The sequence below is a fragment of the Chlamydomonas reinhardtii genome, chromosome 11 (genome assembly GCF_000002595.2).
Source record: "Chlamydomonas reinhardtii strain CC-503 cw92 mt+ chromosome 11, whole genome shotgun sequence".
Taxonomy (NCBI): domain Eukaryota; kingdom Viridiplantae; phylum Chlorophyta; class Chlorophyceae; order Chlamydomonadales; family Chlamydomonadaceae; genus Chlamydomonas; species Chlamydomonas reinhardtii.
In genome coordinates, this window is record NC_057014.1 from 1,034,207 (window position 1) to 1,053,351 (window position 19,145).

The 19,145-nt window shown below is 61.2% G+C and overlaps 3 protein-coding genes across 4 annotated transcripts; 2 read left to right on the top strand and 1 right to left on the bottom strand.

Moving 5' to 3' along the window:
- Positions 1-1,869: 1,869 nt before the first annotated feature.
- Positions 1,870-8,792, top strand: CHLRE_11g467670v5 (uncharacterized protein). 2 transcript variants are annotated; one of them, XM_043067423.1, is made up of 18 exons: positions 1,870-2,086; positions 2,717-2,789; positions 2,880-2,948; positions 3,385-3,479; positions 3,739-3,825; positions 4,152-4,238; positions 4,526-4,604; positions 4,785-4,801; positions 5,033-5,080; positions 5,340-5,406; positions 5,743-5,819; positions 6,133-6,211; positions 6,610-6,705; positions 6,976-7,118; positions 7,350-7,445; positions 7,752-7,801; positions 7,962-8,013; positions 8,309-8,792. In XM_043067423.1, the coding sequence occupies exons 1-18, from the start codon at positions 1,977-1,979 to the stop codon at positions 8,406-8,408; spliced, it is 1,425 nt and encodes a 474-aa protein (XP_042919420.1). In that variant the 5' UTR covers positions 1,870-1,976; the 3' UTR covers positions 8,409-8,792. The 2 variants fall into 2 exon arrangements, with proteins under 2 accessions (XP_042919420.1, XP_042919419.1); XM_043067422.1 differs by lacking the exon at positions 4,785-4,801 and having other exon boundaries at positions 4,526-4,621.
- A 47-nt stretch (positions 8,793-8,839) lies between these two features.
- On the top strand, positions 8,840-13,139 carry CHLRE_11g467671v5 (uncharacterized protein). Its single transcript, XM_001698742.2, has 7 exons — positions 8,840-9,409; positions 9,755-9,865; positions 10,222-10,305; positions 10,669-10,791; positions 11,052-11,165; positions 11,449-11,793; positions 12,023-13,139. The coding sequence occupies exons 1-7, from the start codon at positions 8,870-8,872 to the stop codon at positions 12,377-12,379; spliced, it is 1,674 nt and encodes a 557-aa protein (XP_001698794.2). The 5' UTR covers positions 8,840-8,869; the 3' UTR covers positions 12,380-13,139.
- A 1,444-nt stretch (positions 13,140-14,583) lies between these two features.
- CHLRE_11g467672v5 (uncharacterized protein) lies at positions 14,584-18,599 on the bottom strand. Its single transcript, XM_043067424.1, has 6 exons — positions 18,210-18,599; positions 17,223-18,139; positions 16,910-17,047; positions 16,632-16,693; positions 16,279-16,442; positions 14,584-16,043 (listed from the first exon to the last, which is right to left on the bottom strand). The coding sequence occupies exons 1-6, from the start codon at positions 18,290-18,292 to the stop codon at positions 15,932-15,934; spliced, it is 1,476 nt and encodes a 491-aa protein (XP_042919421.1). The 5' UTR covers positions 18,293-18,599; the 3' UTR covers positions 14,584-15,931.
- Positions 18,600-19,145: the final 546 nt, after the last annotated feature.

Consider the following 19,145-nt stretch of genomic DNA (forward strand, 5'->3'; position numbering starts at 1 on the left):
ATATGGCGATCCAGGGCAGTTTCCAGGACCTGAAGGCGGACATAACAGAACTGAAGGCGGACATCAAGGCCATCACGACACGCCTGGACACCTGAAACTCCTGCTTCTCTGGGCTGGCAGTGACGTGACTGGACAAGGACGTAGACATCGTGCTCAGTCGTGGGCTCAGTGGGGCTCAGTGGGGATGACACGTGGATGACACGGCTCAACGGTGGGTGAGGGCTCAGTGGGGCTCAGTGGGGCTCAGTCGTGGGCTCAGTGGCGCTCAGTGGGTGACGGCTGGGTGATGGCTCAGTCGTGGGCTCAGTGGGACGCACTCACTCTACCCTCCCGACGGTGCAGGGACGTGACGTCAACTCCGTAACCAACATCCGGCACGCGCTGGTGGAGATGCTGCTGGGGCACAAGCGACCTGCATCGTTGCAGACTGGCGGCGGCAGCGGCAGCGGCGGCGGCGCATGCGCGCATCTTGGTAGCGGAGGGGGCGGGAAAGGCCACGTGGAGGAGGAGAGCGCAGCGCCGCCCAAGAAGCGGTGCAAGCGCGCAGGCTGAGGAGCCGGCTGGTGTCTAGGTAGCGGTCCGTGGTGGGGCTGGCATGCGTAGCGGCATGACAAGTAGTGCAGCTGTTGACAACTGTGCTGCGTCTGGCTGCGGTTGGCTCTGCTGTGGCATCGTGACTGCTATGTGCCTGTGGAAACCGACCCCGGCTATGTCCGGGCGATGAGGATAGCCGGGCGATGAGGTTGTTCGGCCTCAGACTGTGGAGGGGCTCAGCCCCTTTTCCCGTGACCGGGGAACACTGGTTGTTTTGCGGTATACTTCTGCATGGCACCAATAGTACCGGGGTAATGAAAGTATGTTGCAGTGCGTGTCTGGGCGCATGCGTGTGGGATGCGGTCTGGGCAGGCGCGCGGTATATCGGCTATGCGTGAATATAGCAGGCCAAAAGCCTCGCGCTTCGCCCACACGCGCAACATGTTCTGGACTTGACTTGGCGAAACAAGTTCAAGACGGCGATGGAGCTGCACGGTGACGCAGATGCGATGGGGGTTATGTGCCTGAGACCATGACGAAGATGTGTATACTGTAGGTTTCAATGTGCGGGGTCATAAAACCAGAGACATCGTGCAGCTAAGCTGAAACACTGCGAGTTTGAGTAGACTGACACCTGTTTTGCGCCTGCCCTGAGGAGGGACACCACGCCCAGGCGCCCATGTGCAAAGCATTTTGCAGTGGACAGTAGTGCATGTGTTGAAAAACAACAAAATGAAGCCTGCCCAGACGGCGCGCCGGAGTTCCTTACGGATAGTGCATGTGTGTGTGCCTTTGTGGAAGGTGTGTGTATCGGTATAAGCTGTGTGCATGTTGGAGGGGGCCTAGGGTTGCTTATTTGTGGACCTACAGAGCAAGCTAGCTGGGCGCATGGGCCGTGCCGGCGTGGGTAGGGCAGTCGGTAGGGCCGAGGGCAGTTGGGGGCTACATACGCGCCTATGGATGCTGCGGTGGTGTGGTTGTGCGATGGGACAGTGCGGTAGGCGGGCTGTATGCTGTCCTTGTTGTTACAGGTTGGTTGTGTGCAGGCCAACCGCGCAACAAGTAAGAACAAGCAAGCCGCTGATGGTTATCTCGTGGTACCCGTTATCTCGTGGTATCATGCAGCACCCATCACCAAGTGGGGACGGTGGCACGCGATGGGGTGCCTGTGCCGTGACCTGTGCTGACGCCGTGGACCTGTGTGGACTGATGGCGGGAAACAAAGCTTAACTGAGCCAAGCCATGCCAGCCATACATACAAATAAAGTCAGCAGTGATTTATATTTTCACGCCATTCACGCCTTCAGACGCTTAGACGAAAACGGAAAAGAACGGGGAAACAGGTTGCAACTTCCCTTCTGGATACAAAGCGCCATCTTAACAATGCTAAATAAAGATGCTCTTATAAAGCATTGCAACTAATAACAACATCGCTCAACGAAATGCGCGAACTCCTGGGTTCTGCCCTAGTCGTGGCGCTAGTGCTGGCATGCACTCGCGTCACGGATGCGGATGAATGCTTGAATGTCCTACATCCAGCGATGACCGCGAGGTGCGGCCTTGAGGTTGCGCGCCACGACTCACAAGTCACCCTCTACCCGGCTAGTTAGTGCGTGCGCTGTGCGTGTGCTGCAGCCTGGACGATTCCCGGCACTCCGGTGCCTAGGCTTGTGGCGTTGAGGCACAGCGGTGGGGCTCTGGCGGGTTGAGGCTTGGCTAGGACTCACTGTGCGCGGAGTCACACGGACTTTGACGTCGGGAGGGTTTGCAGCAAAGTCGGGGTTGGTGGAGTCAAGTTGGGCCCTGATGGCATGTGATGGCTCGGCGTCTTCGGGTGCTGGGACTGTCCCCTCTGTAACATCCGCATTCTTAGGCACCCTCAGGCACCGCTTGCCTTATGTACCACGAACTACCAAGGCGCCAGCTTTCTTGGCTGCTGGCACTTAGTGCTAGCAGCTGCTGCGTGTTGACGGTTCAGAGGGGCACACATGGCTCGGGGGGACGCACGTTCAAGTGCGTTCCAGGTGGTTGTTGGGGTGGTTGGGCCAGCATCCCAGTTGCGGTTGCCATGTCAGCGCTCGACACAAGCCGAAGCGCCGCCTATCTGCTATGTCTTGCTGCTAGACTGGTGGTTTGGTGAGCCCGCCAAGAGCATGTACGTACGGCGGGCCGTGCTGCGCAGGATCCAAAAGGACGTGGCGTGGCTGGATCGGGCGGGCGGCATAACAGACGCCATGATCCGAAACATATCGCTGGTGCGTACACTGAACATGCAGAGGCTCCCGATCAACGCTGCAAACCACCCATAACTCGGTTTGAGCCCTATGGTGGCGTGATGACTGCAGCTTTGCGACAATGCCATAAGATGGCAGTGCAACGTCAAGGCGGTTAGAATGATGATCAAGGACGGGGAGGTGCGGTTGGGAGGCCAGAGGGCCAGGGCAGGGGCAGGGGCAGGGGCAGGGGCAGGGGCAGGGGCAGGGGCAGGGGCAGGGGCAGGGGCAGGGGCAGGGGCAGGGGCAGGGGCAGGGGCAGGGGCAGGGGCAGGGGCAGGGGCAGGGGCAGGGGCAGGGGCAGGGGCAGGGGCAGAGGGCAGTGGCCGGGGCCGGGGCAGTGGCCGGGGCCGGGGCAGGGGCAGGGGCAGGGGCTGGCCAGGGGCAGGGCAGGGGCAGGGGCCAGGGCAGGGGCCAGGGCCGGAGTCGGAGCCGGGGCCGGAGATGTCCTGCACCTGCTCATAGGATTCTTCATTATGCTGTGATCCCTGATATCCCTAGGATCCCTCGGATGATCGTACGGGCCAGGCCATAGCACGTCCGCATGACCTTTTATGGTATGATTTGCCCGGTGCAGGTTTACCTCAATAGCTTGCACCCGGACTGGCGTTTAGGGCCACACGAGCTGATTGGCTTCCTCCTGGAGCTCTACGAGGCCAGCAAGATGTATAAGTGAGTGACACGGCGGGCTGGGCGAACGCAGGAAGTGGAATTGGAGGGGCTAACCTAGGAATTGGAGGGGTTGATACCGCGCAGTGGGGCAACCAGATCCTTTCAGGCTTTCATGCGCGTGCCAGGCGTCCTGCGATGGGCAACAAGGGAGCACTTGAGGCAGGCAGCGTGCCACCAGCGGCGTCACTGTTAAATCCTGACAGCCCACAACCGTGCATCCCTTACCTCCTCTAATTGCGCAATGCAAAACACATGGCAGGCTACCAGATGTGGAGTTCGCCTACAATGGCGATGACGACGTTATGACCGCAGTGGAGTGGAAGGACGAAGCGGCGCTCAAGCCGGCGTGAGTACGGAGTGGCACACTAGGCCCGCCATCAGGGGCGGAGGCTAGGGGCGTGAAGCGTACGGGCGGGGCTTTGAGCCGTGTCTGCGCTGCCGCGGTGCAAGCGTGTCGACGGGGCTGCTTCACACGTACGTACCGTACATGCCAGTTCCATGTGTGGTGCAAGCGCATTGCATGCTATTCGCAGTTTTGGTGAGGGTCTTCAATGTCTCAACTTATGCAACGCTCATGCCGCGCATCCCAGCACCCATGCGGCCGTGCGCCCATGCACCTGACACACGCCAACTTGCCCGACGTCGACACGTTGGCACCATGTATGCCTTCAGCTTCCACGGCGGCCCCTTCCCGCTGCTGACGTGGAGCAAGGGCGACGACAGCAGCGGTATGCTGGTGCCGTACAGCGGCGCTTTCAGGTGAGGCGGGGGTTGTTTCTCCATTCCATTCCAAATAAGAAACTAGTGACAGTTGGGGTGGGGGCAGCAGAGGGAGGAAGAGGTAGGAAAAGTCCATGCCGATCTTAGTTTGATTGAGGCCCTGAGGGCGTTGTGCGCCCAAAGCCAGTGGATGCGTCTTGTAAGGGTAAGGTGGAGAAAGGAGGGGCCGAGGGAGCAGCGGTGTTGCGAAGTCTACACCCGCGCGTCCGCATGCCAGCAGATTAAGGCGTGTCGCATGTGCCGTGTGTGCTGCATATGTTGCGCAGGTGTGCAGACGACAGCTTTGATGCCATGTCGACACGCCTGGAGGACTTCCGAAGGGTGCCATGGTCGGAGCGCAAGCAGGTGACGAGCGGGGGCACGTGTCAGGGGTGCAAACGGCAGGGACATTTGACAAGGGCGTGCGTGGCATGCATTGGCATGTGCTCTGCTCTGCGATTTGCATTGCGGGGTCGCGTCTCCCGGTTAGGGCTGTGCCGGTCGTGGTTGTGATGCCGTGTGCCCCCGCTCGGTATTGCGATGCAGGTGGCCTTCGGGCGCTGGTGAGTGTGGTTGTACGATATTATGCAATCACCAAATGGGCCGGGCGCCGCGCGGGTCGCGCGGATAGTTGGATGTTGGCCAGTCGGTGTTGCGGGCGGTACCGAATCCTTTCAAATCGCGGGCAGGGAGGCAATGTACGTCTCGTTAACACACTGCACGACAATCTGCCCTGTGAATGTAAGTTCTGGGCCCATGATCCAGCTCGTCACCCTGCGCAATCACTCCCACAGGAATGAGTTCTGCGCGCTGTACTACAACGCCTTGCAGCGCATGCCGAAGTGAGGGAACATACACGGCCCGTAGCAGGCAAAGACGGTGTCTGTACGGTTGCCAACAGGGTACCACACGGGCCTGCTTCATGGGGCCGCTGCTCGCGTTTCCACGCCGCCTCCGTTACGGACTGCATTTCCTTTCGTGAACTTGCGGCCAAGGCTCATGTATGACTGTGTGTGTATGACTGTGTTTGTGTGTGTGTGTGTGACGCGTGTGTGACACTGTCTATGCCTGTGCCGCCCTCGCCCATGATCAACGCCGCAGCGGCCGCGAGCAGCCCTGCCCGCGCAACTACCTGTCGCAGCTGTCGGACAAGAACCTGGAGCTGCTGGTGTGTGGTGACGGGCGCTTGGGTGGTCGGGAAGTTGGGTGGTCGGGAAGTTGGGTGGTCGGGAAGTTGGGTGGTTGAGGGCTTGGGGCCTTGGGGGAGCTCGGGCTTGGGGCCTTGGGGGAGCTCGGGTGCCTGGATGGCTGGGTGCTTTGGGGCTTGGGTTGCGTCTGTGATTGCTGGGGCGCCGATGGCAACGGGCCTTGGGGGATGGGTGGGCGGCTCTGAGTCTGTGTTGCTGGCCGGTGCAGCTACGAAAAGGAGTTGAGAGACGGCCGTAAACCTGGTGTTGTGGGATTACAGGCGGGCCGCCGCGTACTCGTACCCTGGTGCTTACAGGACGTGGGCGTGATGTTGGAGATGGAGAAGAAGGGTCGCGTGGGGCACGTGCCGCTGACACACCAGAACGTGTACAGGTAGGGCTGCGGGCGTCAGTGGATAGGCAGCGGGGTGGGGGAATGCAGCGGGGTTGGGGAAGGCAGCTGGGTGCGGAGGCAGCAGGGTGCGGAGGCAGCGGGGAGGGGGAAGGCAGCGGGGTGGGGAGGCAGCGCGCCACGTTGCTGGGGTTGCTGGGGTGGAGGGGTCTCGCCTCTGTACAAAGAGGAGTCCAGGACTGGGGAGATAGATCAAGTGCCCGCCCTGCGAGGGCCCTGCATCGGTCATGATCCACGCACGCTGCCACACCAGCACACACGAACACGCCAGCGGGCGCGCATGCACTACGCGCAGGTACCTTGTGTCCACGGACGGCTGGGCCATCAGCTCCAAGTTTGACAAGTACCTCCTGCTGGGAAGTCTAGTCATCAAGGTAGGCTGCCGCGTCTGCCGCCCACAGTATCTCACTCACAAGCAAGCCCTGCAGGCTTGCACTCCCGTGCTGCCCTCAATCCCCTGCACTCCTTGCTCATGTCCTCCCCTCGTGTCGCTAGCTCATGAACCGCGCCAGCACGTCCCGCTACCGTAGTCACGTGCGCCGTGCGATCTCCCCTCCCCTCTCCAGCCCCTCGCCAACATCGCCATTTTCCAACTACGCATGCCTGGAGCCCCCTCCTTCCGGCCCCTGTGTCGCGCTCCTTCACCTGCATTCCTTCCTCATGCTCAACGTCGTCCCCTGGAATCATACAACATCCCCCGTCCCCGCCCCCCTGGCTACAACTTCGCTTTTTCCTGATAAGTTATGAAATGTAAACCCCTGCCCCCCTGCAGGCCCGCTCGCCGCGCTACGGCTTCTACTACGACGCCCTGGTGCCGGACCAGCACTTCCTGCCATGCATGAACGCCTCGAACGACGACGTACTGGAGGTACGGCGCAGTAACTGTACGGCAGCTGGGATGCAGGACAGTACGGCACGTGGGTAGGTGGGTGGGGGAGTTGTGTGCTGGGCGGGTATCAGAGACGAACGGGCAATCAGGGGGGCAGCAGCATGGGACAGCCTTGTATGTAGCGGCCGCATGGGGCAGGGACGCGGGGTAGGGGCTTTGACGATCTGTGGTCTGGTGGGTGCACACCCAACGCGGGCTCCCAAGCTGCTTCTGCTGCTGCTCGTGGTGCGCTTTGCCTCGTACCTTCAGCGCATCAAGTGGGCGAAGGAGCATGACGCTGAGGCACAGAAGATGGCGGAGGCGGCCCAGGCGTTCGCGGTGAAGCACCTGCACAGGGGCGCGCGGCTGTGCTACTACCGCACACTGATGGAGGAGCTGGGCAAGCGGATGAAGTGAGTGGGGCTGTGGGGGAGCAGACGGCAGAAAGACAGCACTACAGGACGAGCGCGTGGTCACGCCTGGCTGACTCACCACTCACCTCACCTCCCGTACGACAAATGTGCCGTACGGCAAAGGAGGACCGGTGACATAAACGGGTTGGTGTGGCTTGCTCATTCTAATACAGCAAGCGCGTGGTATTGCCGGGCTCACCTTTCATTTCACCTCCGTACGGCAAATGGCAGGTACACGCCAGACTGCGCCAACCGGCAGCTGTGCATCCCGCTGGGCCAGTTCCTCAACTTCCTCTCCACCTACCCCAAAACCCGGCACACCTGCCCGTGAGTGCGGCGGGGCCTGGGCGTGACTCTGGAGTCTGGGACCTCCTCGGGAGCAGCCTTGGGGGGCAGCCGGGGTGGGTGGGGTGGGGGGCGGTTGTAGACACCAGCCCAAACTAAACCAAAGCAAGTCAAGCTAGCGGAGTACACAAGCGATAGTACTTATGGGGGCAGACTCATGGCCAGTCTTGGCTACCGACCCCTGCTGAGCCGCCATACTCGCACGACCAGGTGTCATGATGGACACCGTAAGCCCTTGTTGCTGCTGATGGTGGCGGCCTGGTGTTTGTGGTGGCACGCGCCGCGCAGGTACTCGCAGGTGCTATCGCAGTACGGCTTCAATGCGGAGCTGGAGGCAGGTGCGTGCGGGCGTGCATGCAGGCATTCAGGGGCAGCGCCATGGTCAGGGGGCAGGGGCGAGCGGCGTGAGCGAGGGGCGAGATACCGCGTCTCCGGATGACGGTACGTGGTATATGCGTACACCACCTTTGCACATTTTGCTGCGCAACATGCCTGCAGGCAAGTACACGACCGAGTCCATCACGGCGCTGCTCAAGCAGGAGAAGTACTGGTGCGTTGGCCGCAGGGACTTGAGTGCAGATGGGGGGAGGAGGGGGGCTCGGGTGGTGGCTGCCGGGGTCGAGACCACTGAGCCAGACGGGGCACAATACCCTTAAACTGCGTAGGCTCGCATGATAAGATGTGCGAGAAGCGCATTTGAGCACGTGTTGGGGTACGGGCTTCAAAGAGTCTTGACGGGCCCATGTCCGTGCTTTGCTGTACCCTGATGTCGCCATCCGGCTCTCACTCTTTATTGCCAGGCAGGCAGGGCACGGACAAACACTGCGCAAACGTCTCTGCCGCAGGCCTCGCGACACGGACATCCCGCCGCTCACTTACCAGCCGTACTTTCCGCGGCGGCTGCGGCGGCGTGGGCTGCAGGCGCGCCGGCGGCAGGCGGCATGAAGCACCGACGGAAATGCGGCGGCGGTGCAGGCGGGGGCGCAGGCGGGGGCGCGGAGGGGGCTGCAGGCGAAGGGCTCAAGCAAGTTAGAGGACTGTGCTAAGGGGCGCACCATCATATGAGTGAACCGAAGATGCTTTGACTGATCGGGTCAGGTTGGACGTTGGGCCGTTGAGGGCCGGGCGAGGGGGGAAGAGGGCACGGATTGCCCGAATGGGGCCTTTGATCCGGCGTTAAGGCTGGCAGCTGACTTACCTGCGTAGTTCTTGAACATCAGCACTTAAACTGTTGATGCTTGATGTGTGTCGCTAAGCTGCGCAGTCTGGTTCAAACTCGTTTGAAACTTTGGGGCGTGTCCCCAGCAGCCGCTGTAAAGTAGACACGAAACCTAGTATTGACCTGATACATATCAATTAAGTGAAATGTTTTAGACCCGCATTGACAGCGACGAAAGCTCGTGAAAATGGCCAAGGGCACAATTGTTGTGTCCTTGCGCTCCAAAGGACTGCCATCGTTCAATAAGTCGCTTGTATTTGACCTGCGCTACCAGGCAGTGCAGTTTGCGACTGAGCTGCTCGACATTTTCTTGGCGTGCTTCGTTACGTTTGCTTGCTTATCGTGGTCAGCATGGATCAGCATATCGGTCAATGTCATCACAATTGCGGCGACCTTGACCACCAACTATGCGCAAGTCAGCATGGACATCCCCTTCATCTTCTTCATATACATAGTCCTGCCCATCCTTATCCTCTTCGCCATCGTCTTCCGGCGGAGAGAGTACGCCCTGCAAAGCTTGGCGGAGCTAAAGGCGGCCGTGGTGTCGCTGCTGCTGCACCGGCCGGCCGGGGTCACAGCGGTGCAGCGCGACGCGTCTGACGACCTGCAGCGGCGGATTGTCGCCTTCATGGACGACCTACGGCAATATCTGCAGCACCGGCGGCCGTACGCGCGCCATTTCTATCTGCCGTACCGCACTTCGGACCCCAGCCCTCAGGACGAGCTGGTGGGTGTCAGGCATGGCGTGTGGGGCTGGGGTATGTCAGGGATTGGTACGGCTGCGGTGGGTGGGTCTCGGAGCCACACGCTCTGACGCGGGGGGTCCCATAGCATTGGTGGCAGGGATTTCGACCTCGTCCTTAACGTGTCTGCTGCCAGCGGACCGCCGCTCAGCGCGGCATGCAAGCACCACCTGCTCCCCTAGCTTGGAGGCCGCCCGCAGCGGCCAGGGCCCTTCACCGCTCCCCTCCCCCCCATCTTACGCACAGTCCATTCCTCCCTTCCCTGACCGCTACGCCCCTAATCCTGAACCCCTCTATCCATGACCGCACCCCTCCTGCATTACACACAGCTCAAGATCTCTCGGGAGCTGGGGTTGCTGCTGCGCAAGGTGCAGCGGGGGGTGCGCGAGCTGCACTTGACGGCGGAGCGCATGCAGGGCTGCGGCTTCCGCGAGGGGCAGGTGCGTGGGGAGCAGCAGGAGAGAGGGTGGACAAGTAGGAAAAGGAGCAGCAGGAGGAGGAGGAGGAGGAGGAGGAGGAGGAGGAGGAGGAGGAGGAGGAGGAGGAGCAGGGGTGGAAGGAGGAGGCGCAGGAGGGTGTGGAAGGAACTTTACACGTCAGTCATGAAGCGCGTCGTAACAAAGTTGCCTGTCACTCAAACCCTGAAAAACCTTATATGCGCACGTTGTGGTTCCTCCGACGACACCGCACACATGCCCAGCGCACTTCGGTCTGGGTGCTCTTATATCCCACAAAGCATGTGCGAATCCTTTGGTTTAGACCGTTGTATGTCTTGCACCTCGCGAATGTCACACAGGTGGCGGCGGTGATTGCCAAGATCGAGGCCATGCATGGGGCCATGGAGCGGCTGTCGAACATCAAGGAGATGCGGACGCCTGTGGTGAGGCAAGGGTTGCGGGCACCGACTATCAAGATGGATTGCGACGGTGGGCGGGCGTTGTTGTGCCGGTCCCCTCGACCCTCCTCCCTCCCCACCTGCCCCGCCATTACCTCCTCCTACGCCCTCCATACGTGCATCCCAGCCCCATTATCCCCATCCTTCACGGATGTCTACCCTTCTCTGCCGTCTGCTAGCCAGTCATGCCCGGAACCCCACGCTGACACCCTCCCCAATCCTCCCCAACCCTCCCCAATCCTCCCCAATCCTCCCCAACCCTCCCCAACCCTCCCCAACCCTACTCAATCCGCCCCCACCCTCCCCATCCCTCGAAACCCCAACACCCCATCCCACGCCACGCCGCAGGTCATGCGCGCCGTCATCCGCTGGTTCGTGGTGGTGCTGCTGCCGGTGGCGTTCGGCCCCTTCTGGGACGCCGTACGCAACTACACAGGCAATGCAGCGTACGCGGGCATTATGGGCGTGCTGGTGAGTCATGCGAGGGCGGTGCCGTACGATACAGTACGGCAAAATGCATGGGTATGAATGAACACCCGAGTCCCGCCACCAATGCGCACAAGGGTGGATGGTGTGGAAGCATTGGACTTGACAGAAGGGGAGAGATTGGGCGGCTGAGGCTGCGGGGTACTGGCGTCACGACAATCCGGCCGCATTCCCGGCACCGCGCTACTCCTCCCTTCCACCTTTAACATAATGCCTCTGGAACAATTCCATCGATTCCGTGACAGACGCACGTGGCCTTGATGGCCAGCATGGACACGGTGGTGGCGATGGAGGACCCCTTTGACGACACGGCACTGGACGGCATCAGCTTGTATGAGATGCTAGACCAAGTCGGCGCGGTGAGGCAGCCCACGTGCCTGCCCTTACCGGAGTGACAACGTCATGCTATCGTCGTGGCATCGCTGTGTTAACGTGCTTGGCCTTGTCACGTGCACGCTGATTTGTGCTAGGCACATTTGTCCCAGCCGCGCGCGGTTCAGCTGCGTTGCTGTTTTGCTAACGTAGTCTGTCCGGGGGCGGGCGGGTCAGGGCCGCTCCTACGGCGTCTACCACGCACCGTGTGCCTTCAACTGCAACCGCCCGTCGTGTGCCTTCCCCAAATCCTGTGTGGTTTTGTCGCAGATGACCAACGCGCCAACGGACGTGGACGGCTACGACGCCAGCGGACTGGGCGAAGGCGGCGCCGACGCCAACGGCGGCGGCGGCGTCGGCAACGGCGACCCTCACGTCGCCATGTACATGAGCGGCAACGGCGTGGGCGCCGGCGGGCCGGGCACGATTGGCGTGGCGGCCGACACTCCCGGCGGCGGCGGCGGTGGCGGCGCGGTGGGCTCCGCGTCCATGTCCATGTCAGGCATGACTAGCTCTATGGGCCCAGGTGGGGGTGCTGGCGGCGGCGGTGGCGGCGGTGGTGGCGGCGGCGGCGCGACGGTGCCGGGCGCGTCCATGTCTGAGCTGGCAGGGCTGGTGAGTGGTAGGCGCGCGTCATGATGGAGGATGCAAGGCCTCTGAGCAGCTCGTGTGGAGCTACGCGCGGTGTCACGGCGCGTGCTATTGCCCTGCTCCCAATGTCATTAGGCTCGCATGCTCACGTGCTCCGTCCGCTCGTGCGCTCACGCGCACGCGCTTCCGGCCGTCCGCAATCGGGCCATCAACCCCCGCCTCGCGTGTGTCCCTGTGTTTGTGTTGCGCGCAGGCCCAAGTCCAGCAGGCCGTAGGGACCGGGGCCTTCGCCGCACCCGGCGCCGGCAACAACCTTGGCGGCGGCATGGGTGTACTGCCAGTCCCCGCCATGCGCGGTAGTGTTACCTCCGACACCGCCGTCGGGCCGCCGTCGGCGCTCGATGGCGGCGCTGGCGGCGGCTATGGTGGTGGTGGAGGCGGGGGCGGCAACCCAAACCTGCCGTCTGTGACGTCGCCGGCTCCGTTGTTTGAGCTGGGGGCGCCGGTGCGGGCGCCGCCGCCTATGCCGCCTATGCCGGCCCTGGCTGGGGATAACATGTACGTCCCCGCCGCAGGCGGAGGTGGTGGTGGAGGTGGAGGCGGCTCTTAGGGTGCAGAGGTACAGGTTTAGAGGTGCGGGTGCGGTGGATTGAACCGTTGCTGGGCTTACCTGTACAGGTGCGGGTGCAGCGTGTTGTAGGTGGATGCGTGTGTGTTATTCCGGATGTATGGTTGGTATGGGTTTGTCGTTTTGTGGTACCGTGTGCATACCTTGAGCATGAATGCGCTGGAGCAGGCTTTGCAGACGTAAGGCGGCATCGTACATAAACACTCAGACCTGGGTTACCAACCCGGGACTGTGTACGGACATTGAAGGGGGCAACTTATGCCGGGGGGGGGGGTCGCAGGGATGCATCGCCGCGCCACGACCAGACCTGGTGGCCGCTTCAGGTTTGGCTGCGCACGTAATTTCCGCGGACTCCCATACACAAAACTGATCACGCTGTCGCGACAATGTGCCAGCGCACGCATTGCTGGGTGGCACGTACACAAGGGAGCTGGCAAGCAGATGAGAGCGTGCTCGGCTTGCGCCCCCCGTGTGTAAGATGGCTATTATAAACACGTGCACGAGAGAGTCCCGTGAGAGAGTCCCCATGCTGGGTGTTGACGTGACATGGATAGCGCCATTCGCTTGGTTTGGCTGCAACGGCTGCGTGTCGGGTCGTCAGGCCCGAGTCAGCGGTAGACCTTCAGCAGCTAACAAATGACAAGTTGACAACTGATGGCAGCAGGCTAGCTGTGCGGGGTCACTGCGAGGTGGGCATGTTGGAATGCAGCAGGCGCTGCGGCGGCTGTAAGGAGTAGCTGGTCTGTCTGGCCTGTCTGGTTGCCCCTGCCATCCCTACTTCAAGGTCGCTGGGTGGGCGGGCCAAGGGCTGTCGGGGTTGCGGGATCGCATTGCTCGGGTGAACCCAGGCACCGACGCCCCGGACAGCGCCACGCGGCAGCACCGTGCGTGGCCGGTTGCGTCGGTAGCAGCTGCAGCCCAGCATGACCGGCCGCTCAGGCCTCAAGGGGGGGGGCGCGGGCCATCAGGATTGAGCAGCCAGCATTGGCCCCTCCCCTGCCTCCCCCAAGGCGCGGCCGGTCCGGGAATAGAACATGCATGCGTGGGCGCAACGCTCACACACACGCCGTCCATACGTAATTCTGCATCGCATACACTGTCCTACGCGTAATGTTTTCCTTGTGCTCTTTAACACGCCGTCCATGCGTGCCGTACGTGTGCGAGCTGTAAGGCCGATTCACCCGCGCAGGGCTTGCATCTTCCAGGGGTGGGCCGCCGCCGCAGGCGAGAAGGGCCCTCACCACGTTCTCGCCCACAGCATCCAGGGGCCCCAAGAACGCCTAATTTTTAGCGTTTGGGGGGCCTCCACCCCCTCAAACTCCCCCGGGAAGGGGGAGTTGGCGAGATTTGGGGACCTTATGCAGCCCCACGCGGCGAGAATGCAACCCCGGAAGTGCCCAATCTTTCTAGCCCGAGGGCCTGCATTGAGGCCCGCTTCTTGCCGCTCCCCGAACATGCAAGCCCTGCACCCGCGTGCGTGGATGGGTTGCGGTACCTGGACACCACCCCTTCCTCGCGCGTGGTACTGATGATAAGATGTTGCTTGTTTTGCCTGAAGACAATGCATCCCCGCCGCCCTCCCCTTGTGGGGGTCGCCCCGGTGTCTTGGCTGCTTTGGCATTGTACGGAACATTGAGTAGTAGGGGCCGGCCTTTGTGTTTGGGCCTCCGTGCCTGTTGGCGCCTGTTCACGAACTCAGACTCGCGACACGAGGGGTGCTTTCATTTTACTAGGGCGGTCGGCAGACCATTGGCCTGTCGTGCCTTGTTGTGCGGGGGGGCGCCGCCACTTGACGACCTAACTGTCCGCCTTCCGCTCTGGTCGACGTACGCATTAGTTCCGCAACGCACGTCGATAACTGTATTGCCTGGACTTATGAAGGTGAAGCTGTATGGTGAGGCTTTGGCGGGTCTTGCACCCGGGTGCCTGGCTTAGCTTCGACTCACTGTGCGCGGAGTTCCTAGAATCCAGACCGGCGGGAGAGTATGCAGCCAACCTGGAGGTGGTTTCCGGGCGGGGGCAGGAGTCCCCTGGCTGTTAAGTTCGTCCAGGCAGCATTCGGTGGCCCCTGCGTGCTTGCACGCTCGGGTTGTACTCTTGTAATACCGCAATCATAACGAAGCGAGGGGCTTCTTCTGCCTTGGCTGCTGTCGTGCTGTGAGAGTATCAGTGCGCCCTGGTCATTGAGGGTCCGTTTGTTACATCAATCCCATCATGAATTTAAACACACCTCACGCCAATTGGCAAATGCAGCATTTCAGCTGCTAGCAAGTACGGTACGCAAACTCCACCCATCTTCACTGGCATCTCACAGCCTGCCGTTTTCTGAGGGGGTACTTAGCATGCTACTGATGCAAGCTGTACTTGTACGCCTCCCCAACCGTGTCATTTCATTTGCTTCCACCACACGCCACGATTGTTTCAGCTAGCAAGACGCTCGTATGGGCGAATGCCAACATAAAAGTTCACATCTGTCGGCGTGTGCAAGGCGCGCAACAGGAACACAAAAGAATGAAAGAGGCCCTGGCCTCAAAATCTCACAGTCAAACTAACCCCCAGCTCCCGCCAAAAAGGGCATGCCCGGCTTTGGCCGCGCTGCCTGAGGCTGCGAGGCTGGGCTTCAGGAAGCAACCACTAAACAAAAAAATCATATGCCACGAAAACTCGGTATATCTTCGTCATCTTCGGTCCAGAGCCACCGGGTTGGGCTCAACAGCACTCCTCCACACTCCGCATAACACCCCGCGCGTTCAACTCCGCTTCAACCAACTCTGAACTCTTGCCGCCGGTGGGCGAAGGACGCTCTCATAGAAGCAGCCGGGTCGTTGCCCGGCATTGATGTGCCTCAAAAATAAGCAGTACCATTTACGAGCTAAGTCGACAAACTCACACTCGTGGATCACGGCACACACGATAGACTGGTAAGGGACGGCACAAACAGCGCTAGCAGGCCTGAGTAAAATAGGCAACGCGCATCGTCACACTCCATGCCACAAGACAGAAGCAAGCACGTGATCACACAGCGCCGTGCAAATGCAAAGGCCTGTACACACACACACACACACACACACACACACACACACACACACACACACACACACACACTGAGAGACGGAAAGGCTAGCTCAGCCGCCGCAATTTGTACGGGTTTATGTACACCTAGATATGCTTCGATGTTGATAGATTTCATTCATGATCCCCCCTCATGTCTCAATGTTTCACACAACCCTTGCCGCCCCCAGTATTACTTGTCGCGCAACACACGCCACACGCCCTCGCATTCAAACTCAGTCCTGCCCAAGCTCCTTTCGCTTTTCAAAGTATCTCTCGGTCCAATATAATATGGTAGGCAAAGCCTCCTCTATCCTGCTGCGGCAAAGCATGGCACGAGCAGGCACGAAACCAGGTTGTGGGCCACATCCTTCCCGCGTCACCTTTTAGTTGTCATAAGTGCTTTTGAAGTCCAAAACTGTATCGCCCGTGATTGGCCTGAGCAGCTTTTTCTCGTGAATGAATGCATAACCGATCTTCAGGTTAGCGCCTTCCGGCGCTGCTGCCGTACCCATTGGGGCAACGGTCGGGGAAGGTGCGGGGCGGCGGCACGTTGTCCCTGAACTTGGAAGCAGAGTCCAGATTGCCCGGGGGCCTGGGGGTGGCGGCCGGGGTGGGGTGGGGTGGGGTGGGGTGGGGTGGGGTGGGGTGGGGTGGGGTGGGGTGGTGTAGGGTGGGGTGGGGTGGGGTGGGGTGCGGTGGGGTGCGGTGGGGTGGGGTGCGGTGGGGTCATGGTAGGGTTGGCGGGCGTCAACACACCGGCTCCTTTCGGCCTCCGTACCGCGACAACTCATAGCAGTCATCTACCAGGCATCCACGCAACTGCTCACCAGTACTGGCACACCAGAACGCCCGTCTTGGCGCCAAGCCCCATCACGCCGTCGGGGCAGGCCGTGTAGCCGCACCCCACGGTGCGTGTGTCGGCCCACACCATCTGCGTGTAGTGGCCGGTGGCGGACGCGAAGCCGGGCTTGGAGAAGTCGTACTCGCACACCTGCAAAGGAGTTGGAAAAGGATTTGAATGCGGGACGTCTTGGTTTGAACTTTGGAATCTAGGGATCTGGGCAACTGGTACTACGGTAACTGCCGGCGCCGGGCACACTCAAATTAGCACAGGGAGCGAATTACACACGTAAGTGGCTAGCATTGTTCTTAGACAGCAAGCTAGATTGTTGCAGCTCACCTCATTGTACCAGATGCCAATGCCGTTGAGGGGATCCTTGCTGGTACGGTAGGCCCCGGACGCTGCAAAGGGAGGGCAATGAGCTGTGTGAGACCCAACCGCCACATCTACCATTTGAGCTTTCCTTCACGCCTGCCTTCCCAGCGCGCAATTCCCTTTCCGTTAGCAAATACCGTACACCACTCCCCGGCCCCTCCTGCCGCACACAGGCGCCCTAACGTTGTCGGGTTCTCATGACTCGTAACCAACCCCCACGCAACGGACGCCCCACGGCTCACCTAGGTTCTCGCCGTAGCTCCCGCTCGAGTGCTGCCACGTGCACTGGCTGCTCCACGACTGCGCGGAGGCCGCCAGGCCCGCATCCCAGCTCAGAGGCCGCACGCCCGCCAAAGCGCGCGCGGCGTTATGGGCATCCACTGTTCATACGCAAGGCAGTGTACGGCATCGCGAGGGGATGGTTGGTGAGAGGTCTTGCCAATCGGTAGCGGGTGGAACATGGAGCGGAGGGGTCAGGCAGGGCACACGTGCGGCAATAGCTGCATGTGCCCTCGAACCGAGCCACAGGGTGTGAGTCGGAACTTCAGCACTCACAGATGATCTGGATGTCGATCAGAGAGGGAGCCGGCGGCGGCCGTGGCGCTCGCGGCGGCAGCGGTGGCGTGGGCGGCGGAGGTTGTGGTGAAGGCGGCGGAGGCGGAGGCGGGGGCGGCGAAGGCGGCGGCGGGGGCGAAGGCTGGGGCGACGGCGGTGGTGGCCGAGCGGCAACCGGCGGGCTGCCAACCTCGCCCCTCTCGACGCCGATCCCAAGGCCGCCGCCTGACGCAAGCCGCCGGGGAATGGGCGGGCGCGGTGACGGCGGCGGCGGGCTGATGGTATCCCCTGCGCCATTGCTGCCACTGTCACTGCCGGAATTTCCGTCAGTAATGCCAGTGATCCACCAGCCGTCTATGAGGACCTGTGCAGGGCGCGGCGGCGAGGGCTCCCGACGTTGCGGCGACGGCGACGGCGGCGACGGCTGGTCGGGTGTGTCCGGCGGCGGCGTGTCTGGTGGCGAGGATGGCGGTGCAATGCTTCCATCTGGCAGGGATGGCTGGTCTGGTGGCAGTGGAGGAGCCGGCGGCTTGGGAGGCGGCCGAGGAGGGCGGCGGGAGGCTGGCCGCCGGGCTGCCACAGCAGTTTTTGCTTTCGTGTTGCCGGTGGCCTTGACGGGGCTGACAAGCGGAGCCGCCGCCTGGCGTGTTTGCATGGTTGTGGCATCCGCTGTCTGCTGCTGAGAGTCTGGGGCGCTGGTGCCACGGAGGAGGGGAGGTGGTAGGGACGGCGGCTCGACGGCAGCCGCAGTACCGACGTCCGTAGGCGACTCGAAGGTGCCCACACCGAAAAGTGCCGGGTCGGTGGGCTTTGGCAATTGCCGCGCCCTGGTTGGGCCCCCTGGTATCCCTGCTACATCGTTGACTGCTGGTAAGTCGGGCTGTGCGCGAAGCACTCGCCGCCTCGTTGAAAGCGACCTGCGCAAGTTTACGAATGGCCATCACATCTGTCCTGGCACGCGACGCACATGTTCGCGTGTTGACTCACCTAGTTATCTGACTGTAATACTGGGTATCATCCGCGCCCGACGTTAAGCTGACGAAGAGGAGGGCGAGAAGGATCACAGGCATGGCGCCCAATCCAGCACACATCGTTCGCGGCACGCCGACAAAAGCCAGTGCGCATTATACACTCATTATGTAGGTCTTAGGGCACTGATGGTGAACGTCCGCAGCTCCCACTGACAGAACGGTTTGCTCAAGGGCCTGGGATGCCCTTTTGACTGCGCGTAGACTTTTGATCGTATTGCTTTTGAGCATGCGTTTGAGCGCGACAAAGTAAATTAATGTCTGGAAGGCGGCTGGTTGAACTGTCTTAATATGCCGCGTTACTAGCGTGGCAAGTTTGTGCACCATACAGCAGGCTCGCACCACCAAGTTTAAAGTAGTAAGGGGATTAACATGGATTGAAAGGGAGCGAGTAAGTCGCTGCCCAGGAATACCTGTCAGTCAGCCTGCCAGATGCAAACATGTGACCTTTTCTGCGACCTTTTCGGCGCTGCCCCTTCACCGGCGTTTATTTCAATCCGCTTCAAAGTACCCTATCGAAATCAACATTAATAATTTTGGTGGCGAAGTCATGGCACTTCACGGTGCCACACCCCGGCCGGGGTGCGCAAGGCCTGCGACGGCGCTGCAAGCGCGGCTGCACGCGACCTGGCACGAAGGTAGGGGCACAGACAGACACATGCTCAAACCGGTTGGGACCGGAGGCGAGCCGCTACTGTCTGTGAAGCCTGGTAAGCAACGCGGCTTTTGCTGGATCTGTGCCGCTGCAAGGTCGTCGCGCGGTGGACGCCCAGGCAGGCCAAGCATGTGGACGCCATGTATCGCGCCACCATCTCTTGCACAGGGGAGGCTCCCATCTGAGCGCATGTGCAGCCACATTCATTACATTGCCATTAGTTTCAAGTGCAACACGGAC